Source organism: Gambusia affinis, linkage group LG15 (genome assembly GCF_019740435.1).
Source record: "Gambusia affinis linkage group LG15, SWU_Gaff_1.0, whole genome shotgun sequence".
Classification (NCBI taxonomy): domain Eukaryota; kingdom Metazoa; phylum Chordata; class Actinopteri; order Cyprinodontiformes; family Poeciliidae; genus Gambusia; species Gambusia affinis.
Genome location: NC_057882.1, coordinates 4,096,767 through 4,123,680, shown reverse-complemented (window position 1 = coordinate 4,123,680; position 26,914 = coordinate 4,096,767). Strand labels below are relative to the sequence as shown.

At 36.8% G+C, this 26,914-nt stretch overlaps 1 protein-coding gene across 1 annotated transcript in view; it reads right to left on the bottom strand.

Moving 5' to 3' along the window:
- doc2b (double C2-like domains, beta) overlaps window positions 1–26,914 on the bottom strand; it is a 111,982-nt gene that overhangs the window by 14,472 nt on the left and 70,596 nt on the right. Inside the window, exons 3-5 of the mRNA XM_044140985.1 lie at window positions 15,074–15,148; window positions 7,940–8,049; window positions 4,459–4,585 (exon numbers count right to left, since the gene is read on the bottom strand). Of these exons, the coding sequence (XP_043996920.1) occupies window positions 4,459–4,585; window positions 7,940–8,049; window positions 15,074–15,148 (312 nt within the window). The remainder of the gene's footprint in view (window positions 1–4,458; window positions 4,586–7,939; window positions 8,050–15,073; window positions 15,149–26,914) is intronic.

Sequence of the window (26,914 nt, the reverse complement as noted above, 5' to 3'; positions counted from 1 at the left end):
TCAGATCAGCACTAAGGACTTCTATGTGACCGGTAATCTCAACGAATTAGTAAAAGCCAAACACAGCAGAAAGCAATGTTTTCTTGGGTTTGGCCTGCAGGTGCATCTTTCACTGCAGAAGCAAATGGGTGTTATTCATGGAGGAAGACGTCTGATTGATATAAAGCTCTCTCTCTCAACATACATCATCATAGTGGCAGCATGTGGCTGTGAGAGCTGCTGCTGTTATTCAGTATTAATGGCACCTTCACAGCTGTGCAACCTGACTGTGCCTTCATTCATTCCCATACCAAACCACGCTATGCTAACCTTTAAACACTCTGAAACACACCCGAGCGTTTAAAGGTTTGTTTGCAGAAAATATTTTTATTCACTGGATCAACGGACAGATTTAATTTTCACCTCAGTGAGTCTGAAACTGATTCATGCTCAGAAAATGTTTTATTAATTTATTTTTTGGCCTTATTTTTTGCAAAATTTCAAGAAATGCTTCAAGAGACGTCTGACAGCCCACAGATCACAACCAAGCTCATTCTTTTCCCCAGCATTGATACTTGGGAGCTAATTCTCTGAATCTTTCTAGCATTTAATCTGCTCTTCAATGTGTGTAAACTTGTAATTTACTAGAGATCCTGATTCTCTGCTGAACACAAAGCTGTATTTTCCACATTGCTCATTTCTGCATGAATAAATATTAAGGTTTTGATCAAATTTTACCTGATGCCTTACCGTAATTTTTTCCCTAAACCTAACCAATTTTTGGGTTTTGAAGTGTCGGCAGTGTTTGCGAGGACCATTCGCGTAAATAATCCATGTAAAACATGCGACCTTCCAAAATCGTCAAAATCGTCAAAATTTTACGGTGAAGGAACCTGCCCAAGTCGTCACATATTGACGCGAAGGGGGTACCCTTCGCGTCAATATGTGACGCATGGTCAGACGGCGTCCCAACTCGTCAATATATGACGAGTCGGGTGTGAGAATGTGTTGCACATTCACACAGCAGAACTTGACCCTCAGTTTTGTTTTTATTGCTTTTTGTTTATACTGAATTAAACCTGACTGCAGTCAGACTTCTGTGTGAGCGGTTTAGGACCCCCAAAGCAATCGGCATGCGCAGAAGAAGAACGTTGATGTCACACAGCAGCGCTCTGTTTACGGAAGTGATAACTCATGGTGCAGCGCCACCACAGGTGAGGAGATAAATGGGCTTTTCAGAGCTTTTGGTTGGTTTGACGCAGTGCAGCGTGAAAGAAAAAACACACCAGCTGAAAATGTAACAAATGTTGCAACTTTGGTCCTCAATCTACCCAACTATCAGATGTGAAAACTCTGAAGAGCTTTGTACCAAAATACATTAAAGACCTGTTGTTGTACCAACCTTCCAGACTTCTCAGGTGTTCTGGTTCTGGTTTCCTCTGCATTACCCGAACCAGAACCAGAACCAAACCTGGAGAAGCAGCGTTCCTCTAATCTGGAACAGACTTCCAGAAAACGGCTGAGACGCTGAGTTCCTTTAAACCAAGGCATAAAGGCCACCTGTTTAGAGCTGCCTTTGTTCCAAAATAACTGGAAATTATACATTTTTTTGATGATGACTATTCTTGTTCATTTTTATGATTACTTTTGACAAAATGTAATGCTTGTTTCATAATTGGTTATTTAGTTATGTTTTTATGACGTGAAGCACTTTGAAAGGACTTGTTGCTGACTGTGGCTTCAGAAAACCCAGTGGACCAGGACCAGCAGGTCGTCACTGACTGTGGAAACTCTCTGATCTATCAGTCCAGGCTGATAGACAAACTTTATTTGTTTAAAAAAAATCCAACAAAACCTCCCATCATTTCTACACATTTATGTTTGTTTAGACTTTCAAACGCAATAGAATGCAGTTAATTTAACAAATTGAAAAATATTTTCCGTTTACTGCTGACTGAAGAAAAAAAAACAAAAAAAAACATTACCTTTATTGATTGAAGGGAACTGAACTGTGACTTTTGTGTCCCGCTACGCCTCTATCTATGATGTAAGGTTAAACAGTTTTGTCAGGTTATTACAGCTGGCATCAGAAACAAAAACTAAACAGTTTTATTTTTTTTCTTGAAGTCATTTTGTCCACTGCAGAGCTCTGATTTAGCTGTCTTCTTTGTGAACCATGGCAGCGTTTGACTGAAGCGTCCAATAACTGGTTGCAGAATAATGAACCATTTTCCACCGTTCTGTCAGGGAACAGCGAGAAAACAATGATTACGGCTTGTCTTATTTGTTACTTTTACTGACAAGACGCTTCGATCGCTGCAGTTTTCTTCATCAATTTTGAAAACGTCACTGTTAAGCAGCTTGTTAGAGGACAGTGTAAAGTCAGGCTTTTTTCATTGTTTTATGCACTGTTTACCACTACGACGGACACAGAAAGACAGGAGTAAATTTACACCAAAATAATTTCAGAAATTTTTTGAAAAAAAGAAGAAAATACTGAGTTTCAAGAGTCAAATTTTTTTTTAAATGTTTTTTTTTTCTCAAACATTTCTGGGTTTTTTGGTGAAAATGTACTCTTTTTTTATGAAGAGTCAAAAACTCCTAGAAAACACTCAGAAAGTTTTACATTAATCTCAGAAATTTTGTTGAAAGAAACTTGGAAATTTCTGAGTTTCCAAAGTCTCAAATTTGCTAGAAAAAACTCAAAAGTTCCTGATTTTCACAGGTTGAAAATCTTTGACTTTTGAAACTCAGACATTTCTAAGTGTTTTCTCAAAAAATCCTGAGATTATTTTCAGAATTCCTGGGTGGAATTGTACTCTTCTGTTTTTCTCATCTACACTGGCCCTAAAACGCCGTTGTACCACTGATCATTGTAAAAATGCCAGGTTTTTATGTTGTTAAAGTCAGACCATTTCAAAACTGGTCCACATGTGGGACATTTAGTCCCTTCAGCTGGAAAACAAAACATATTTTAGAAAGAAGATAAATTAACGCTGTTCTGAACACTCCTAACCAATTGGACTCATTTTCAGAAGCCAGTGTTCGTTTGAAGAAGGCTGGTTAGTGGAAAGAGAAACAGAGGCGCTCTATATCCCACCAGGACCTAATTTAAACCACAGCAGATTAAAGCACCAGGTAGTGAGCCGGTAAGTGGGGTGCAGGAGTGGATTATGTGTTGTGAGAGCATCAGAGTGGAGTGGAGTGTCATTGAACTGTGATTGAATACCCTTATGAAACTGCCCACACGGTTTGTAATTAATGCGGTGTAATTCTGGATCATCTGTGTCTAAAGAACGGCCCACTGAGCCCAGTAACAAAACAACCATAACAGATCCAAGGCATGTTCAACTGAACTGGGAAGTGATGTGTTAAAATTAACAATAGTCTTGCTGAAACATGACTTCTGAAAGGTTTATTTTACAGATAAATCTTTCAGATTAGTATATCGTTTGAATGCTGCACTGCAACAACAAAAAGGTTACTTTCTGTTGCAAATATCTTAATATACTTGAAGTAAAACAAAATTGACATTAATAGCTTTTTATCCAAATTTTGGTAATTTTCTTAATATTGATAAGAGATACTATTTTTTAATTAATAATGGATTATTAGATTTTTTTCCCCTCCTATAACATGGAAAAATGTCTCGTTACAAATGAAATAATGTGCCAGTGGAACTAGTACTTAAAAAAAAATTATCATTAAGGAATTATTGAACCAAATCAAGATTTTAAATTTAGCTAAAAAGTTGCATATAAGTTATATATTTGCACTAAAAACTAGATCAAAAACATCTGCTAAGGTTTTGTGATGTTGCAATGTGCTAATTTATGTTGTTCTGATAAGATATTTTGTTAAGCTTAATTATGTTAATACTCTACCAGGCCAAAAAAAAACAAACCCCAAAGTTGCCAGTAAAGCCACACACTTTTGTCATTGGACTGCATTTAGATTTGGTTACAGCACACATTCACTGTGTTGTTGTTTCAATAAGTTTATTGAAACTTTTCCTGCACAACCAACAGGAATGCAGCAAGTAATTTTTGGAGGCAAATCAACAACAAAACACGTCTTTTCCAGCAGCCATTGTACAGTGAATACAGCGGTAAAACCAGCTGCCTGAATGAGCAGGAGTTCCACTTTGGTTGCTAGGTGACAGGCTGGGCTTGGTTGAGGTTGCTTGGTAACTTAACATTCCAGAGGATTTCGAAACTGTTAGTTTTGCAGACACCAAAAAACATTAACTTATTATCAAAAAACTGCTGGGTGAGTTTCTTTTAGCACTTGCGTTGTTTATAGAATAAGTTCAGACCCAAATGGAGGCACAAAAACCTGAAGAATATGAATTTTGCATAACTGGTCCCCTTTAAAAATCAAGACATAAAACAATATGTGAGACATTGTTCATTTCCCATGTCGAATATAACAGCACAAAACCCCCCAGTAACATATGCAAGCGTTGGGTTGTACACTTACTGGCAACTGTTTCTCCAGGCAGTTGTTGAAGTTTTTAACTTGGTTGGGCTTCAGCTTCTTGAGGGGAATCCGTGTTTCACCGATAAACTCATTGTGGCGAAATTTGTCCTCATCACACACTGAGATCCTGAGAGACCAGAAAACATTGAGGGAAAGGTGAATACAGTGAAGATCATATTAAAGCTTTGCAGCTTAAATTAAAAAGATTATTTGGGATTCCAGCTGAAATACAGTTGTGTTGCAGTGAAAATGCCAAGAAGCGCTTTGTCAGACCCAATCAGGCTGACAGGAAATGATGGGATAATTATATGTATAAGTTGTGCAATAAGACTCACTGATAGATTTTTTTTTGATGAGAAGTCATTTCATTTGGATGGAAAAATCGTCTTGATTATGTAAAGTAAACATTTCAGATCAAATCAATTATTCATCTCTTTCTGTGCTCTTCTCTTTCACACAGTGCTTGAATTAAATCACTCTGTGAGATGTTCAACTTGTTTGTGTTTTGAGACACTTTAGAAATAAACACAATACTAATTTTTAAAACATGACTGTAGACTTTTAAAAAATCCCCATTTATTCGTTAGATAGAAATCGAGATCCTGGAAAGGCTCCAACACTAATCTACCAGCAGGAGGTCGACTAGCTTGATAAGGGAGCTTAATCTCTCATAAAGCTCAAACTGCATCAAAAGAAATAGAATAATAGTTCTAAACATTACTGTCAGAAAAGATACTATGCACTTAAATATGAATATACGCAAGATTTTCTCATTTTATGAATATTTAGCTCGATATTCTATGAAAATAGGAAACTGATAGACATTGGTTTGAGATGTTGGTTTAGGAGGCATAACATTGAAAAATTGTTGAGTTTTGCTGACTCAGTTGCTGATTTTGTCTAAATTACGAAGGTAGGATTTCAGTCAGAAAACATGCAGATCATAAATGTCAGTTTCTGCATCAAATCATGGGTGGAGAATGTGAGGAGTGTCAACAAATAGACTCTAAATCATATATGTGAATTTTTGTATGCATTTTCTAAATGAAAAGCCATAATTGAATGTTCATGTTGTATTTTTCTGTGTGTCTCATTGGTTTGTTTGTTGCCACATCCTCAAAGTTTCTTTAAAAAAAGGGAATGTGAGGAGAGGAAATGGAACTGCTGCATAAACAAACTTCAAAGTAAGAGCATGAATGTAAACGTCTAACAACTACTGGGAGGATTCTCAACAGTCAATAACCAAAAACCTTAACACAGATGTAGAACTTTGTTCACAAAACAGCCAAGTGAATTAACTCTTTTACAACTTAACTGGAAAAGTTAATTGGGGGGGAAGCTAAGTGAGCTTTCAGAGTTAGCATAAAAGGGCTAAAGTGATGAACAAATAATTTTTTAATATTCATATCTTGGAGACTTAAATTGTAACTTCTGTTTCCTGCTCTTAGCTGAATGTAGCAAAACTCGGTGTGATCTTCTCTGACCAGCACATCTGGCACCTACAATGCCACATTCAAAGTGATTCTGAAATGTCTGATTCTGAGTTTGAACTTCTTCACCACGTCCAGATGCACCAACTTCCTGATTTTCCATTTGTCTCGACAAGCTATTGAAACTATTGGTGAGTTTGTTCTAAGAACTGAACAGAAAAGGAGTGGCAAGAAGTATATCCTAAAGAACTACTGATCAACTCAACTTTACCAGAGCAGAAGAGACTCTGGTTGCTAAAACTATAAATTCAGGTAGAAATCACTCAGCGGTAAAAGATAAACAGTGAGCTTCTGGTTTCACTTTTCAGCATTTCATTAAAGTTATAATGGAAACCAATAATCGGAGCTCTCAGCAGACCTACAGTGTGTCTCCAATAAATGCAGAGTGCGGTCCCTGTGTGAGGGCTCTCTGCCCTGCATTGACATGATTCACACTCAGGCTCGTGTAGATGAATACTGTTTGTTTCAAGTGCTTTTCTCTGCATAATGAGCAGCCGTATAAAGACAAAAACATGTACGCCTTTGTACGCCTGATGGCATAATGTAGTAGGACCACAGGTTGCGTTGGCTGTTGTGCAATCAGACATTCAATATCAATAATAGTCCTGATAAAAAGAGGTGGTGTTGAAATCATGTTTCAATTTGCAGGAATAAATGAGTTGTGTTGTTTGGGAACGTGGAGTGCAGTCCACTGGAATGGCTGACCAGATCTCGCCTCACGCATGCTGATGCTTCAGGTCTCTGTTGCGATTCGGAGCGGCAACATTTCAGTTGCCTCTGATGCCGTGCGCCACAAAATCATCGGCAGCACACTAATGTGTTTGCAGGGCGCTGAGAAGAGCGACAGTCATTCACTGTGGGTCAGAAACTATCGGCTGCCCAAATACAGCAGATTGTCTCTGACCAAACACTAACTTCTTCAGCTGGAACAAGAAAGGCATAAATAAATAAATATGAATTAATTACTAATGAACTGAAAAGTTTAACGGCTCTAAAACTGAGCACAACGGTGGCTTCTGAATGAGAGGCATAACTTGCAGTGTTCTTTTCTGTGTTTATTTCCTTTCAAACAATTAGAATCTCAACAAAACAAACCCAGGAAATAGAACTTTAAAAAATGTCAAAAAAAAAAAAAGATTTGCAAAATAAAAGGTAAAAGATTTTGAAAGGGAACAGGAAGAAGCAGTGGCTTATCCTGAATTTATGTGCATTTTTTTAAGGAAATAATTTGATTCTATGCTATGCTGTTGCACTTTAGGCAAATTTTTTATTTTTTTTATCATTTAAAGTTTATTTGAAGTTTTTGTAATGTATTTCTGATATTATAAAAAAAATAAACATAAGTGGTTAAATGAAACATTTACAGAATTAAAATATTTATTTTTTCTGATTATCCTATTTATCGTCAAAATCATGAAATAGAGTAATTAATCACAAATTTAATTGTTAGTTGCAGCCCTAATAAATATATATATGTGTTTGCATTTCTACACTGTTGGATATTTAGTCGCTTTTACTGCTTGTTCTCAAATCAATCATGAGCAAACAAATTATTACATTTATTTATAATTTATTTTATTCCAGGTTTTCCTGCCTCCATCTGTTATCTTTAAGTTTTTCTTTTGACTTTTTAAAACCTTTGTTCTTCTTAGACTTCCTGCATTTATGCTTCTTTATTATCTCCCCAGTTCCTGTGATTTTCTTTAATTATGCCACTTTACCTCTCTTCCTTCTGACTTGGTTTAATCTGATTCTTTCCTTTCAGTCTCTTTTCTTCATTCTCGTCTCTTCCTTCCTAATTTAATTCTTGTGATTTACTTGAATTTCCCTCTTTCCTTACTGTAATTTCTGATTATTACTTCTCTTCTCAACTTCCACCCCCCCCCCCCCCCCCCACTAACTCCATTTGTTTTCTTTTTCCCCCCAAATATTCTGTACTTTTGCCTTTTCTCTGACACATATCTCTACGGTCATTTTGACGCTGAGCGTACCTGAGAGTCTTGCGGACCATATCCTCGTCGGTGATGCCGTAGTAGGTCAGGGTCTCGTTCCAGACGGGGTTGAGTGTGTTGTGCAGGGTCTTGGTTCTGAGTTTATTCGCCTGAAACACAAATCACATCCTCCACTTAATGCTCATGATTGAATACTGGTTCGCCTGACAGCTAAGGAGAGCTCATCCCCAGAGTCATTGAAATGCTGCCAATATATCTTTTTTTTTTAACTTCCAGGAAAATGTTCCACAGGGTCCTTGCGAGGCGTCTTGCAACGTGCATGCAAATATAATCTCACTGCTGCCTTGCAAAAGTATTAAATCAAAACTAATGGGGGGGATGGATTATCTTCTGAAAATACAGGCAAAGTCCAAAATAAAAAGCCAGTGGAATTGAACTGAATGAAATTAATGCTATCATATGTAGATAACATTTTTCTTTTATAATAAATGGATTCTCTAAAAGGCTGTTGTGAAGTTTTTATATTATTTTTTTTTATCCATTTTGGGTTGTGATTAATTGAAAAGCCTATGATGTTGCTTGTGATTCACTCCAATTAATTTACACCGAAATCAATTATATGAAACTGGAATAATGATTAATCTTAGTCTGCATTCAAGTATGACTGTTGATGATTTTGACAAAGACATTTGAGAAAAAGTAACGTTTCTTGCTTATTGTCTGTGTGTTCTCATAATGTAAAGCCCTCAGGGTGCTTTGCTCTGCGTGTTTTAGGTGTTTTCTTGCTTCAGCCCAGATGTTTGCTGAACTGCAACCAGCCAAATCAGGTGTTTTACAGCAGGGAAATATCTAAGCCTTGTTCCTTAAATTTGCACAAGAAATAAAGAAGTTATTGATGGTTCAGAGCTTTAACACAATTTTAACATGGAAAACTGGCAAGGTGTTAAATAAAAAATGAATTCATATCTGGAGCAAGAACCCAGATTTGGACCTCCACCAGCAGCAGTTCCAAGGCGAAGGGTTGGTGCTGCAAACGAACAACTGGTGTCATAATCGCTTCAGCAGTGGAGGCTAAAAAGGTGCTGCTCTCTAGACAATTACTACAGTACTTTCCCTTTGACTTCGAGATGTCTGCTCTAACTAGCTGTAATTTTAAAAGCCCCTTACATCTGAGACGGGCGCTGCAGTGGTGAAGCTAAAAAGAGACGTGTGGGAGGTCTGATGTGCAGGTGCACTCTAAAGAGAGATCCTCCTGAATGACTGAGGAGCAACACAAATACACACTTTTAAACACCATAATGGCTCCTGAAAGCAACTTTCATTTAAATCCAATAAACCCTGGGCTTGATATAATTATGTTTTCATGGGTGCTGTTAATATGTTCTCATTTGTTGGAATCACAACCTACAAGTAGAAAAAGCACAGTGCCAGTCTGCTGCATGGCTTTAAGGTTTTTATGACACTACTGGCTTTTATTGGGAGTTAATGTTTTAAAAAGTGAGCTCCACAAGCCAGGAAACTGCACTATAGATGGCCTAGTAAAAGTATTCAAGGCCGTTCAAATCTACATTTTAATGGGATTTATTATGAGAGACTAATACAAAGTTGAGCATAATTGTGTAGTGGGAGAATGTTTTTGTATATAAAAATAAATAAAACCTTGACTTTTTTGGTAGAATGTCAAGTGGTTGCAATTATTTTCCATCTTTATTTATTTTTTTCAACGATAATGGAAATATCTGAAGGCCAACTGTCATTTTGACAAATCATAATTCACACACTTGACTATCTGTTGCAGAGCTGCAGACATTTTCAACTTTGTGCTCAAAGTACATGATGGAAGTTTAACTGCAAAACCAATTAAATTGATCAAAGAAAAAAAACAAAAAAAACCCCATCTGCCTTTGACCTCTGACCTGCGCTCGACATACATGAGCTGACAGTTCACCACAGTGATGAACTGATTCAGTAACTATTACTAAATGCAGATCCCATCAAGATGAAGAAATGCACATTTGCACTTATAAAAAGTGTTTCCACAGGAGATTATTTAAATAGTTGCTGAAAGCTGAGATTTCACTAATATCAAGGTTTTTAAGCCCTAGCTAAATTTGTATTTTAACTAGGGCCAGAACTTTAAGGCTTTCATTTTGATTAATTAATTACAAAGAACTACTTGTAATTTTGTTGCATTCAAAGGTTCCAGCTGAGACCTTGGTAGTTCATGTTTCTGGTAGACTCATAAATCGGACTCTAAAGCAACATTTACAAACAACAGCGATGGACAACAAAGCCTGAAAAGACTGTTCTAACCCATCAGTGAAGCTAGCCTGAAATAGCATCTCAATGCTAAACATGGAGCAGCGCAGACATCCCCAATGCTGCAGTCCACATTTCTAAAGAGGGATTTGTTCAAAGAAGTTCCATGAATGATAAACACTTGAAAACTGAATGGGTATAATAAAATGTTGCACCAATCTGATGGCTTAATAGCTTAAATAAAAGATGGAAAAACAAGCAATTGATATGTTTGATGTTGAGCTCATGTGTGCAGTTATTTAGTTTAGCAGCAAAAGTAATTTTGAAATTGAAAATATTGCTTTTTTTTTTTTTTGGTAGATTTTTTTTGTCCTTCAAGCTATTAAAATATGATTAGTTAATTACAGACCGTGCAATTAACTCAATTAAAATCTTCAATGGAGTCCCACCACTAACTTTAATGTTACCTGTCAGTGCAGCCTAATCTGGAATAATTACAAGCATTTCATTGTGTTTGATTGTGGTTTCTGAAGTGATGAAGCTGTGATCCAGCTTCGCAGCAGAGCATGAAACGTCACTTCTCATTAGGACGCAAACATAACTTTTGACCTCTTCAGCTGGCCATTAATGAGGCTCTTCGACCGAGCCTAATGACTATTTTGAGGGGACGTTGACAGGAAGGAGACGGCATCGTGTTTTGCCGGCAGGATGTGCAAAGGCCCCCGTGAGGCCTCATACTGAGACAGGAGACAAATCCAAGTGGCAACAGGCCGTCATGGAGAGGTTTATTCGACTTGCTGGTCCAAGAATCCATGACAACTCAAATTTATTTGAGCTAAGCTGAAAGGAGCTTGGTTGGCATTAGTGGTGACACCCACCAGAATACAGAGAAATACCCAGAAACAACCCAGAATAAATTAAAACCAACGAGACAGAAAATAAAAACACCTGTCCTTCAAACTATCAAGACCCTAAAAATAATTGCTTTCATGTCAGAAACTGTAAAAAGGAGCATTAATATGAGCTTGAGAAGTTAATTTCCAAGCTATGGGTGCTGACACTGTTGCCATGACACCGTCTCACAGAAGATGCACCACTTTATCAGCGGGGAAAGGAAAGGAGAGCAGCAGCAGAAAGCCAGACTAAAACTGTACATCTTGACCTTCAGCATTTCAGCAAATGGCAGAAACTATTAGTGCATTTGTAAGAGCAAGGGCGTTTTTAAAGGATCCTCTCGTTTTTTCTCTTCATACGTGCAGGAAGCAGCGCTTCCAGAAAGTAGATGCAATCTTAAGTCAGTGTTTGGCTGAGTGGTGGTGGCTCATAGAGGATAATTACTGTTTGTTTCAAGCTAACCTTTGACTCATTCTAACTGTGCATTTCTGGTTCGAGTGATTACAGCTGCTATGAGTCTAAAAGGACATGAAATTGCTGTCAGAAAGATGCTTGACATAAAACGGCAGCACGTTTCCAGAAACAGCCTCATTCAGAAGAATCTAACAAGAGGACTGAGGATCAATCACTGCCTTTAACGAGGCAATATGTCATCAAAAAGCAGCTGGGTGTAAGGAAAGCCAAATATGTATTTCATTTTTCAGGGCCAGTTATTAACGTAGACTGTTTTTTTTTAGTTTTTTTTTAGGGTGGAATGACAGAAACGTTGTCAGAAACTGTTCCATTTTGTGCTTGCTACGCTAGGTTGAAGTGCAAAGCATCTTGATAAAAGTGCAAATGGGAAATAATCTTTGAAAAATCTATTCGATTTTATGATAAAAAAATTGTTACATTTATGATTAAAAAGCGTATTAGACAAATTTTTTAAATTTTTGCATTCTTTTTCTTATTTTTCCTTCAACCGGCTGAGTCCTCAGTAGCGCCCCCTGGTGACCTTCACTTTGAAAAACGCTGCATTTGTGGTAAATTTACAAATGTGTGCTGACAATCATGATCTGTTTCACCTCTAGAATATAAAATATGAAATATATAATTTTTAAAATTAAATCAATATATTTAATTATATTGAGTCAAATATAATTAATTCTATATTTAATATATTATTTTTGCATTTATTTCCAGTTTTAAACAACGAATGACATTTTAATAACTATTTCACAAATTATTAATTGTAATTTGGCACTCTTTGCTCTCTGTAGCATCCAAACCTTTAATCACAAAGTCCAATGCAGCGCTCTAAAGTGGAGAAATGAGTCTGGTGAGGGCTTTACTCAGGTAAATTGTTGCATTTCCTAAAAAAAAAAACTAAAACAAACAAAAAAAAAACATTTTCTTTGGAAGGATGAAGTTGTTAATAAACAAAGTGAATAAACAAAGCAATCTGCTCTCTTGTATCTCAGAAATCCTTCCCGTAAGAAGGGAGATAATCACAGATGATGTATACAGTTGGCAGATTTCCGCCTCAACCTCAGGAGATTAAATCAGAGGAGCCGTTTGATTTAAAGCAGCAGAAGACAGACTTGTTTGTAGGGGAATAATTGCATAATAGCTTCATTGAAAAGCTCTTTTTGAACTGATTATTGCTGATATTCCCGTCTATCTTTGCATCCTTGCTAATTATTACATTTGTGCACTTCTGGAAAATGAGCTGTGACACCTCAAAGCCCCCCTGTCAGTGTCAGGACACATGGAGCAACCCAGGGTTTATTTAAATTAGATGTGGCGACAGAAACACTATGTTCTGATTGCTGCTTTTGAGCAGAATGCTGCCTGGAAAACTCACAGTGACACAAACTCCTGTAGGCAACAATAAAGGGTGACAGACATGATGAGTGTTTCCCTCTGCTTGCAGACAACTAACAGTCTCCGCCTTTGAAGTGTTCCTCTATCTTTGTTTGCAGCTGAACCCTATGGTGCACAGACAGAAAGTTTGACTTTACACATGACCTATTATGCTTCCTTGAACAGGTTAGGCTAGATCTATGAATCATACCATAAACATGTTCATTACATTATCTACACCAAATAACTTCTAGATAATGAGATTTTAGTCTGCTCAGTTTCAGAATGGGCTGTTTTAGAGCCTCCTGTCACTTTAAATCCAAATCAGCTGCTGCTGCCCAAGTTTACACTCGGATGTGAAAATGGCTGCAAACAGATGTACAATCATATAGCCGTACATCCTTGAAAAGCATTAGTAGAGCCTCCTGCACAATCGGCACAAATGTAATGATGTCAAGATCTTAAGTTTCTAGGGATCTTGGTAGAAAAACAGGCCCCACAGCATCACAGATCTTCTGCCATACCAAGAAGTCCCACAATGCTTTGCTTTACACCAGATCCACCTGGAAGGATTACTTCAACGTTCCACTTAACGTCCCACATGATTTATGTTTGTGACGGCACCACATCGCACCCACTGACAAATTTTATGTTTTCAATGTGAAATTTTGCTACTTCATTTTGAGGATTTTATTCGTCTTCATTAGGAGGGCAGATAAGACAAGATGGCGGCATGATCAACGGAGAAGCATCCACGTTCATGCCTGAGAAACTGATCAAAGATAGAAAATAAGACCTTAGGAGCATTCAACAATTTCTACGTCCGTCACAGTTCTGGTGACAGTGTCGGCACCAGAACTGAAGGTTGCATCTTGAAAATTTCAGCATGAAAGACAAAGACTGAATAACTGAACATGAAGGTTCCCCTTCATAAATACATTTTAGTTTGAAAACAAAACAATGCAGTTTGTGTCTCAACTGGTTGTATTGATTTGTTGTGAAGCACTTTGTGATTTTTATATCTTAAAAAGCTGAATAGAAATAAAGTTACAGTTGCTTACAGATACATGCATACGAAACATTTGCTGAAAGCAGAAGAGCATTTGTCCTGAAAAGATTTTTATTCAGAAAAATATTTATATACATTTTGTAATCTATAGGAATGCCTGTAAATATATGATTATTAATAGAGTTTTTTTTTTATGATTATTGCACCATGTGCTGAAAAATATTCAGTAATATTTGTGGGATAGAAACCCATCGATAAGGAAATAATCTTACACATGTAGATATTTGACTTTGTACACATGATACATAATACAAATAACTGCAAAGCTGAAAATCAATGGTGGGACGTAGAAAAGCTTGAGAGGAAGAGGAGATGTGAGTCAGGTAGACGGATAATCAGACATCTTTGGCTTTCAATAAGCTGCTTTGTGGATTTTAATCATTTTCAGGATCTCTTGTGTCAGGATTAACAGAGTCGTCAAAGACTGCTGCCTGGTGCAATAAAAGTAAGACAATTCGCTGTCCCTAATAAAACAACCACTGAGTCATCTCGACTGTTCATGTCTACACGAGCACATTTAGTCAGTTTCATAATTTTTTCTGGCAGAAGAACCAAAGTTTATATTAGAGAATCTTTAACAGTTTCTGCTAAAAGTTAAATCTTTACTTTAGTTTCAACTTTTGACGTTAGAATGTCCAACACATTTTCTCCCTGTTTATCCATTCATCTGTCCGTCTGTGTATTATAGAGTGTGTGAATACTCATTTATGTGACCTATTTAGGACCTTTTCTGGGACTGCATATTTACCAACCTTATGAGGACCGTCGGGTCATTTACGAAGGAGAGCCTGGTCATGACGGTGAACCTTGTTTTTAGGTCGAGGGGATTAGAGGTTTTGTGTGAAACAAGTTCAGGTTGAGGATGTCGTAGGTTAGGGTTAGGTGTATACTAGTAATAGCTAAGGAGACATATACCAAGCTTATTCAGCCAATCAGAACGTGTTTCACCCTGAACAACAAAAACGGACCGGACACAAAGAAGAACATCTGACTGATTGCTGAGCATCCATCTTTAACACAAAGTTTCTCAAAACAAACATTGATTGAGGAAACCCACCCAGAACTGGGATAATAGAGGGCATACAGTCAATAACAGTGATGACACTCACCTTGCTGGCGCCAGGCAGTAGGTGCAGTTTGACGTAAGGATCCGAGAGTCCATTGTGGTCCATCGGTTTGAGCCCCTAGAGAGGCAGAACAGAAAGCTGTTGAGGAATTTATGCATATTTATATCTCACATAATGGAAAAAGGGAGACAGTAGCTCTGTCTTGATTACAAATGTGTGCAAAACTTTGTTGATAGTCCACTAATGTAAAAATAACAAAATTTTGCAATTGCGGTGTTTCCATTATATAAAAGAATGCAATTCAAATGATGTGAATACATTTGTTGAGTTGATATGTCATTAAAAAACATCCCACACCATCATGCTGCTACCACTTCCTGTCGTCTTGTTTGTTGTTTCTAACAGTAGTAACATCTGGTTGTTGATCACGACTTGTGTAATGCAAAAAAAGTGTTTCTATTGCAGTTTTGCAAAATACACAAATTTTGATACAGTTGAAAAACCATCTCATCCTAGCGCAAAAAACGTTTCATCAAAAATTTTGGAGTCGCCATGTTTCCATTAAACAATTTCATTTTCGTAATTCCAATTTGTGCAATTATGTGGTCAAAAAGGCAGCGAAGGAAGGTAAACCAAAGAAAGTCTTTTCCTCTCAGAACAGCAGTATGCATGTTAATGTTGTATGTAGCAGCTAATTTTATCATTTGGAGACTATAGTCACCAGCACATTGTGTGCTACTTATGAACCTGACAGGCTAGGGCAGGAAATCCTGCGTATAAAGACCCTGAATGGCTCCCAGAGACTCAGAGGGGAATAAGGGAGCAAACTCAAAACAGGTTTAACTTTCCCTTTAGGAGCAAATCAATAAGACTCCAGCTGAGATGAGGATATAAAGGTCAACCATACAACAACCATAATAGAGCAGGAACCAACTGGGTAAAGTGAAAGACCCTGCAGGGCTGCAGAGAGAGTTCTTTAGAGTGACAACCTGCTTCCAGGTTTTAGTCTCCCAATGTTTGACCGTCTCACGTGGAGGACCATCATGCTGGTCGCTTTTGTGGCAACAATTGGACCAGAAATGTTTAATCACAATTTTGCAGTTATTTCCTTGCAAAGGAGTAAACATAAATTTCAATGTGCTTTACAGGAACTTATGTGCCCCCTTTACAATCAAGCAGTCATATGATCAACAACTGAATGTTACTACTGGCGGAAAATATGAAAAAGACAACTAATGACTTGTTGCATGAACAAAGTCATTCAAGTGTGATTTCCACTGTACTTTATTCTTCTGTTACTTATTTAACAGAAGCACTGCAATTGCGAAATCAAAATTGTTTTTTCAACATTAGTGGAATATCCACAAAGTTTTGCACACGTTTGTAATGGAAATGTAGCTATTGTCAGGTCAGCGATGTTTCCTGCATGTGTAAAAATCTTTTAATATAAGGTTGTTATTCTTCTCCTTGTTAAACATTTGTTGTGATGTTTCCATTACATCCCAACTGTATATTCATAATATTATTTTTTTGTCAGTCTTACCACTGAGACCAGAAAATGCTTTCAGAGTGATTATTCCTGTAACTAAAAGGACCTTTGAAATACAAAATTGCTGAACTTCTTTCTAAATGTGAGTTCTGGAGGTGATTTAACATGTTAAGAGGATTTTAATCTGTGACGATTGGCATTTCAAAAAGAGCTGAAGAGTCCGCTTCATGTTTTTACAACTGCTAAATTTGCCAGTTTTATTATGTACAACTATTAAAAACAAACAAAAAAAACCCAGTAAAAACCCTGAGTCCAACTATAATTTATTCATAAACACTGAGTGCACAGAGGGCCATTCTTCGATAAAGGTACAGTGAAAAATTAGTTTCTCTTTTGTCTGATGACAGCGTTTGTTGCAGCTTGAGATGAACAATCAGTTTGATTTATTGGTGGTTTAAAGAGAATCAGCGTGAAATCATTTTGGCCTTTAATGCTAGAATTTTCTGTTATTTTGTAATATTTCTTTCACACATCTAGTTCTAACATTAAAAAGATGAAGTGGCAACATACTAGCTTTTTATTAGGTACACCTGTACAGGTACTTGTTTACAAAAACAGGAAATTAACCAGTGACACAGCAGCAGCTCAATGCAGTTTGACATTCAAACCGAGATGTTTTGGTGAAAAACTTTCACACAGCTGTTTATGATAGATTTAATTATTGAACTCATCTGGAAGTACAGTAAGTATTGGTGTTATGTGGTCACAGTGTTCAGTTATCACCAGGAGCTCTGAATAGAAGCATCTATGTGGCTTTGTAAGTTAGTTGCAGGCTCTGGTAAAGGTTTTTACCTCTCCAAAGTACTTTATCTAGTTTATTTCTGCATATTGGTGCAAAATGTTGAGTCATAATTCACAGAAAAGGCCCAACAGAGTAGCTGCATTTTGGCTTTAAGGGCTACAGTTCAAACCACGGCATGTGCTAGAAATTTAATCTGTGCTCAGAACAAATTTATTTCAATATTACACATTACCGTCGGCGTTTCAGAAAAGAGAGTGTCGGGATTTCTCGCCTCTGCAGTGACCTTAACATACGCTGCAGGGATTTAGTCAAAATAAGACTAGTGTAGAGTCAGCCGATGGGGCTGGTGGCGGTTAATGAGAAATCAGAGGGATGTCTTATCACTCTACCAGATGAGTCATCCACTCAGCGCTCTGCTATTCATCCCTGCAAGTCATCTGCAGCCCGACCTCAGGAACAGCATGGATATGTAACAGATGTCAACAATCACTAGAAACCCTCTGCTCGCTACTGCCTGGCTACATGTTTCTATTCCTATAAAGTGTTTCAATGTGAACATCATTGCTTTCACCTTTTTACCTCTGTTATATAATAAACCTTTAGCTTTTATCCTAAATCATTCTTCTTCTTTTTTTGTTTTAAAGAAATACAATAGCAGCGTTTTAATAAAAATTGGTTACAAATGTAATCTATAAAAGTAAATCCACACTAAATAGGAAAAATAAAATAAAGCAGATTAAAAGTGATCATGAAAACAGATTTTGTAATTTATTTTATTTATGACTCATTAAATAGGGAGTATTGCTAATAGATTAAAATAAGTATGATTACTGAACTTCAGTGGGGTTAGCAAGAAAAATCTGACTATCAATAAGGACAACAGTTTGATAGAAACTTTAATAATTGAGCTTACTGTACTGTTTTATAATTGGAATTGACTGGAATGCATTTGTGATTGAATTTAAATGATTTTTCAATAACTCAGGATGACATTTGTTGTGAGCAAATGACAATATTTGTCAATTGTCACATTAAAAAGTCTCAGGAGCTTGACGAGAGTCAAAAGAAGGGATTTTAAGACATTTCAGAAAATCGAGTTGATTTGCAACAATTGTATCTACTTCAGATAATATACAAGAGATCAGGGACTTCTACCATTTTTAAAATACATTTTATTGTCAAAAACATCATCTCTTTCATTTGTTTCATTCCCACCAATAAATTAGAAACATGAATGTTCTGAATTTCCTCTACAGGTTTCTTTATAAACAGCTCTGATTACTTTTGATGTTTGTTTGAAGTGTTTTGTTTTTACTTTTCTGCTGAGAGCAGGTGAAGTTTGTGATTGAGAAGTCATGCACTGTGGGTGTGAGCTGTTTATTATCTGCCAGTCTATTAGTGAATATGAGCACATCATTTCTTAAATTGAAGAAATTGATTTCCAAAACAAATTATTATTTCAACGCTGTGCACTTTCCAGTCTCTGTAGAAGCTGAATATGACACAAATAAATGAAATGAAGAAATGAATAAGGGTTCAGTTAAAGGTTAGAAATGTACAATGGCAACCAATTCTCCGTCTGAGTAAACAGCCAACATGGCCGCTACGTTTCTATGAAGTTATTTTTTTTTCTTCAGTGAAGCCAAATTGAAAAAAAAAACAAAAAAAATCAAACAAATGTTGTGTGCGTATTTGTCCACAGGCTAAATGTAGCAGTTCGCCTCTCAGCGCAGCACTCAGACGAAATTACTGACAGCGAAATGACACACTCGACTTCCTCTCCAATAAGGAAATCCTGTTTTGCATTCCATCTGTGCAAATAGAAACAAAGTGACAATGATTTCTTTAGCTGGATCTCAAATATGTCTGCATTTTCTCTGATGGTTTCAGATTATTTTTATATTCTGCTTCTGAAGAAAATATTGACTGTTCAGACAAAGGAGAATATATTATGAAAACCAAGTTAGACGAATAACCAGATGAAGGTAAACTTTCTCTGGGTGTCTTTTGATATGATTTGGATGCATCATTGAGATAGGGTAAACTATATTTAACAACCTGTCACTCTCTAGACTGATTCTATTAGTTTCTATATAAATTTTACAGTAACACTTGTGGCTTAAATGCTCTGAACAACTGCTAAGATCAATCAAGGTTTCTCTGAAGGATAATGTTCTGTTGAAAAGTTACTTTGAGACTGAAACTGTACATAACCAGGTATAGTTTAGTAATTGTTGTTTAGAAGACTTTTGGCAAACATTTTTTCTATTGGGATGATGTGTGCAGTAAACAGTGTTCAAAGCAATGTTGCAAAGTGAAATATTTGACCCCTATGTATTTACTGAGAGCCTCACATAGCAATAAATACACAAGAGACCATTCACAAAGACATATTGTCCACAGAACTCCTCTGGTGAGTTCAGGTCTCGACTTAGATTTCTTGTTGATCTGTAGGTTGAATCCCAAATCTCCATTTTTGAACTTTGCCTTTCGCTCAACATGTTATTGAACACTGTAGGTTGTCTTCTGGCAAGTTTATTTATGTAGCGTAAAAATGTACATTGTTTTGTTGTTGTTTTTCCCCTTAAATGAGCAGCAGCACCATGAGAGATGATTGGGGAGGCTAGAGTGGCGCTTTCATCTGCTGCTATTGTTGCCTTCAGCAAACACCTGAACTGCCACCGAGATGGAAGACATTACACGAGGTTGGCCTGCGATGAACAGGCAGCTGCGTCACACCGCTGATTGCACGAGAACGCCGTGAATACTCTGTTGATCATAATTACTAAGGGTTGGAGGGAAAATGACCCCTGCAAAAGGCAGATGGGAGTGAATCCACACCTTCTATCTCAGGCGTGTTCTTTCATAACAGCTCTGCTGAATAGCAGCCCGACATAAACGCTGCAAAATGAAGTTGTGCTCTTTTTCTGGGAAGAAATAATTACCACCACCGCCATCAACATCATCATCATCATCATTCAGATGAAGTCGTAGTGTGGCATGATGGTTAGGAAACAACACAGACAGAATGCCGATCTTTTTGACTTTAATTGGAGGATACGAGTTTTCTCTGTAGGTGCAGCTCCAACTTTTCTTGCGACCGACACTGAGGTGGATTTTTAGCTTTTACAGAAGTGAAATTGAACCCGCCTCCTCCAGTTAATTAGCTGCTGAAGACTCTGTGATTATTCCAAGCATGCAGCTAGCTGCTGTCAAATTTTAGATTTATGCAAATCTATTTGATAAAAGCAGGAAGTCCGTGGCAAACAGTAATGTAGAATCAGCATGAATGAAGCTGAAGTCTGACAGTCCAGGTGTCTGAGTTGATAAGATCTCAGATATAAAAGCGCATTCAATTTTACACAGTATTTAATATTTTCACCATACAAAAACCTAGAACTTCTGAGCTGTTAATGAATTTGAGTAATATTTTAAATGGTATACTTTTAGGGCTGCAACCTACTATTAATCTACCGATTGCTTAATGATTAATGGGATAAAAAGAAATTGGTGGATTCTGCAAACTTTTTAGTGAACTACTTAAGCCTTTTTATACAGTATTACAAATACATTAATAGTTGCAAATAATTCAATTGTTTTTTTAAATGAGAAAAAAAAAATATTTTAAGCAATTAAATGTTTACTAAAGCTAAAAAAATTGCTTTATCAACATGTGAAAAGCTCAGTTGTTTCCACTTGACTTACTATTAAAACAGTGTAGTGGTGAACTGTTTACTTTTTATTTATTAACCCAGTAATAATTGGACAGCCAAAGGTGCTTAATAGGGTACTTTTTTTCCCCACAGAACCTGAGCCAGGTGAAGTTTCTACTAGTCCATTTGAATTAGAAGTAGAACATAATTACAGACAACAGAGGGTTTTTTCATCTTATTTATGTTATTCACCAAATTGACTTGTTTTTTGAGTCTGTATTCTCCAGTTAACGATTAATTGATTACTAAATTAGTTGACAATTATTTGAATAATCGGTTAATTACAATTAATTCTATTAATCACAATGCAATTAATTGTTTCAGCCCTGCATATTTTGATCACTATTGAACACAAACACATTCACTGAGGTCACGACATTAATTTGTTAGAAGCCTTTAAATTTAATAAAATTATTATTTTATCACAAACTTAAACTGAGAGCAGCGTATTGGTTGACATTAAACTGTGTTAAGTGGAAGTGAATGGCTGCTACAAACTGAAGAAATGCTAAGTAAAAGCTGATCTGGTTCAGCGTTGGTATCAGGACCAATTCTGATGAAATCCTTGGATCAGAAATCAGTAAATAAATATCTATGCATCTATTTCAAGCTAAAACTGAGTTCCAACTTTTCTCAGTTCAAGAAAGTGAATTTATGCACACATTAATGCACACGTGGTCATTCACATCTGCAAAAACACCATTAACACTGGAAAACAGAAAATATAACAAGAACAGAAGATGCTGACATTTGACCCTGAAGAAGTTTGTAAACTTTGCTAACAAGCTCATTATACAAGAAAGTCTTGACACGTATTGTACCATTTATTTAGGACTACTGATCCACTCTGTGTTCTGGGCCAAAATGTGAAGTTAGAAATAGTTTCTAATTCTTATTTTAAAATCCAGATATCATCTTAAGACCCGACTGCTGCTGTAACCCCGACTTAAATCCCTGACTTTGGAAACCACTGAGCCAGACTTTGTTTTGTAGAACATGCATTGCAGATTCCAGAAGGACGGAGCCCCAACTACATTCTGCAAACAGAGGTTTGATAAATCAGAAAACTTTATGAAATAAAGATTCAAATAAGCCTAAAATGAACATGACATCAGTGCTAATGATGACTGAATGTCAGCCTGTCACAATAAGCAATAAATCAATCGCATGATAAATTAAAACAAGCTCGATCATTTCCATCTGCATGTTGATTATTTTTCTCATTTCTGTCTCTTTTTACCAAAGACTGGATGACAACAGGCTTCAGTCTGGTGGTGCTAGCCACTTTCTGAGTTGTAATTATGTTTGCATAAACTTCATAATTAATCGCATTTGTTCTGTTTTTTGTTTATTTATTTTGGATTTTTAAAATGTCTTCCACTTCCAGTGTTAAATGTTAATTAGAAATTAAAATGCATTCACCTTTGAGGTGGTGAACTTGGATCGTTATACTGTTACCATTATGTTACTTGAGAATGATTTCAAAACAACAATGTCATCATTTATCACAACAACTTTTGGGACATTTTATCAACCAGCAAAATTTGTTATGACAGGTATAATGTAAACGTTATTTTTTAATTGAATCCCCATAATGTCCCATGCTTAATCCGGGTTCTGGGCTCATGAAACCGACATGTTTATTTTGAGGGAATCATTTTCATCTCTTTTAACAGCCCTTATTCCCCGCATGAGGTCATCTTCTCCATCGTGCCATCAGCCTCTTCGTTGACAGGGGATACGTCTTCATTATCATAACCGAATGGCCTGCTAACACACATGTGCAGGAAGCATCAATCACTGTGAGCAGCAGATTACCACTTGGATGGGAGAGGAGGTTATTGATCTAATTCAGAAGAGACTGAACCAGAGTTACACTGAGGCGGGGGTTAAACCTTCACAGGGCGCCTGAGGTCAAGGGTCAGGCACTGGTTACTTTCTATCATTAAGAAACGATAGCAGCCGATATAGAAACTGTACAGGTAGGTCTCATTAAATGCTATAGTCACCATTGTTGATATTGTCACTATAGTCAACAAACTGATAATTGAAAGGTTTTTAGAGGAGAGCGTTTGGAGGACGGTGATCAATACATTTTAGGATTAAGCTGATTATATTGTGTTCTGATCGTTTCTGAAGCCTTGACTTCTTCCACTTCGGTTTTCCCTCATCAGTTCATTGCCTACTGTTCTTTAATGTGGTTAGGTCAAGTTTTTATGGAAAACAAATTTGAAAAAAAACAAAAACTTACCCAAAACTGGCGAAACAATGATGATTTTTTTTGCTTTGGACAATAATAAATTGAACATTGACCAACATATATGATGTGTATTGATGATTTTAATGATAGCATTTGACAAAATGCATCTTATGTTTTCATGATGTAAAGCACTAAGAAATGCCTTGCTGCTGAAATGTGCTGTAGGATTAAACTTGAACAATTAAAAGTGTTCAATTTAACACATTTAATTTGAATTTATGTATTTGTCAAACTATGTCTACCAGTAAAGAAAATATTGAAATAAACTTTCTAGCTGGAGCTGCATTGTAAAACACTACTATTGTACACCAAGTACTATTGATTAATAAAAACTGGAACATTGATCAATATATTTAATGTATGTTTGTTTGATGAAGATATTTGACTAAATGAAATGTTTAATGTTTGCTTCATAGTTGGTGTTGTATTATGTTTTTATGATGTAAAGCACTTTGAACTGCCATAATGTTTAAAAGTGCATTGCAAACTTAACTTTTATTAGTTCATTCCTTTGTGTTTGTGCTCTTGTAACCAAGAAAATCCAACTGCAGTAGAGACTGTTCAACATAAAGGTGGCAGTACTGAAATGGTATTAGGCAAAATATTGCAGAATTACATAAATTTACATGAAAACATCAAAATTTTCACAGAAACATAAAGATGGAAGCCTTAAAAACCCATTCAGACCATTTACCAGGAGAAAAAAAAATGTTTTGGGTTAGTTACACTTTAAACCATGATTTAAAAAGTCCATAAAGGTATTACTCAGGTTAGCTGTATCTGATGATGAATTTGGATTGGTGACATGAGGCATTTATGAATGACTTAAAAGAAAAAAGAAGAAATACTGCAGATGTAAGAAAACAGCAGCCTAGGTTTTGCTAAAATTGATAAAACTAAGGAAAATATTAGGTTAGTATTGACCTAAAAGCCTTTAGAGTGAAGAAACTCCAAACATTAAAAGGTTCAAAATGAAACTTTTACTTGTATATTGCTTAGATCAGTTTGAATTGTGTTTGGCAGGGAGATTCATTTCATTGAAAAATCATATCAGTGTGTTTCTCTCTGACTTTTGATAAAATAATTTAGCTGTTTTTTATACAAGCATTTCAAGCTTTAACACCAGACTTGGTTTAACACTGGAACTGTTTCTTCTGCTTCCCTGAACATGTTAGAATGGGTCTCTGGCCCAACTCAATGTTTACACTCGCACGTTAAAATAGCTGCAAACAGATGCGTAATTATACAAATGTTCATCTTTGGAGAGTAGAGGTGGAGCCTCCTGCACAACCAACAAGAATACAGCAAGTTCTGTTTGAATGGTAAGTTAACAAAAAAAACAAAAAACACTTGTCTTTTCCAGCAGCCATTGTACAGCGCCTATAATTGACCAAATGTGCTGGAGCTCAGCTTGAGTTGCTAGGTAACAGCGCAGTGCCTATCAGTGCCTATCAGTTGTGACTTAAAAAACATTCACATTTTTGTCAAAAAAGTGTTTTTTAAGAGCTTGGACTGTTTTTAGAAGCAGTTGAGAACCAAATGGAGGTACAAAAACATCTAAAAGGTGAATCTTGCATAAAAGGCCCCTTTTAAGGACCTGCTTCATAGAAAAGCTCCACTGACATGCTTTTAAGGGAGTGTTTTTTTCTAAAAGAGGCATTAAGAATGGTAAGACGTTTTAGGAATATCCTACTGATTGGTTTCTGAAGAATAATCAAATCAAAGGACCAAAGATGCATCCTTCCTCTCGTCTCTTTCACCTTCTCTCCTGGAGGAGACAGGAGAGAAGGTGAGAAAACACAGGGATACGAGGTAGACCAATGAGAAAACACATCATCATAATTACAACTTTGTGACTGTGTCTGTCTGAGTTCCTGCTTCCTTTTCACTCTGAGCTGCCGCTGCTTCATGTCAGACGTTCACCGATATCAGCAGTTTGCAGCCCGTCTTCCCTCCTAGTCTTTGTCAGATCTGCATACCTAGGCCAAATTTGTTTCAATTACTTTGTTGTCTTCTACTGACATTATGTCTCCTCGTTTTTTCCTACTCAGTCGGCCTGCCAGCGTGCCGGTCCAACTGCCAGCCGTCTGCCATCTAATGTGATGTCCAGATAGTCTCTATAGGGCCTGTCTGCTCACCACCTGCTGCCATTTCCAACTCTGATCCCACCTGTTCAGCCTGCAGTCCCTCTCAACAGTTTGATGCATAACATTTAACATGATGCTAAGATTAAAACCAAGCTACTAGCATGCAGTCAGGTTACGCCACATGAACTTGCTGAACCTGTCACGTCAGATCTTGATAACTTTCTAAGATTTTTTCTACATTACAACAACTTTTCTCTTGTAATTTTATGATGTTATTCTCGTGATTAAAAATAATGAATTCTAGCCCCACTTTGCTGTCATACTTGCTTTATTTGCTGCTGCCATTTTTCTGTTCATTCTCCTTTTCTGTCCTCCTCCATCAGCTCTAGTGTTCCTGTGTGAGCATTGCTGCCACCTACTGACCGGAGGCCTGTTTCTCAGTCAAACATGAGAAACCAGGATCTTGCAGTCCTGGTTTGGGATTCCTTATGGTTTGTTCTAGTCAAATCTTCTAGGCAAAATGTTTTTCTTGCATCGTGTCTGAAAACTACTGTACACAAACGCTGCACAAACTTTGAAGTCTTCACTAGAGTGGAAAGAAAAGCATAAAAAGTCCTGACCAGATAGGACTTGCCCCTTGTTCCCATCAGCTCAAGTTAAATATTTCTCCATTCTTGTATCAGGCTTTTAGATTTACCAAAAAATAATCATCATTATTACATTTTCCAAGACGTTTGATGACAGGTTCTGGGACCAGCAAGTCCACAAAGAACTTAACACAAGGCAATAATTTCTTTTACCAGATAATCCATCACTCCCAAAAATGACTGCAGATTAACAAAAAAGAGCAAACATCCAACAAACTGATGAAAAAAACCTCAGGGTGATAATCTGAAGGAGCTCAGGAGGGAGATGGCGCTGGGTCGATCAGGGAGACTGGGCGGATCAGAACTAAGGATTGATTTAGTGGAAACGGGTTGAGATGGGAGCTTAACTCAGCAGCTTACCTTTTTATACCTGGGAACAGGAAGCTTTATTCCATCAAACATAAACCACCAACACAAACAGATGCAATGAGAGCATGCAAAAGAAAAAAGACGGAGAAAAGAAGGACAACAGGTGAGATAAAAACTGAAACAGTTCAAAGTAAACAGATTATAGTTGCAGTGAGTGAATTAAGACAAAACGTTTTTACAAGTTCTGCCAACAAAACAATAAAAGGACAGACATTTGCATCCAGAAATTGACACATTGTTTACAACAGACTACCTGCTTGGTCTCGTTAATATTTCAAAATGTTTTTAAATTATCTGATTATCATAATTTCCAATGAAAGTGCTGGTTTATTTTTATGGTATTTCTCTCATACCTTGATAATGCTGAAGTCTATTGGCTAGAAGGTTTTCTATGTTCAACCTGCATTACGCGAAACAAGAACTAGGGTTCTTGTCAAATATTTTCTTCTCCATCTGGTTTTTAAACCTTCCGATCCTTGATTTTCTTCAAAGATAGAGCAGAAGACAGTAGTGGAC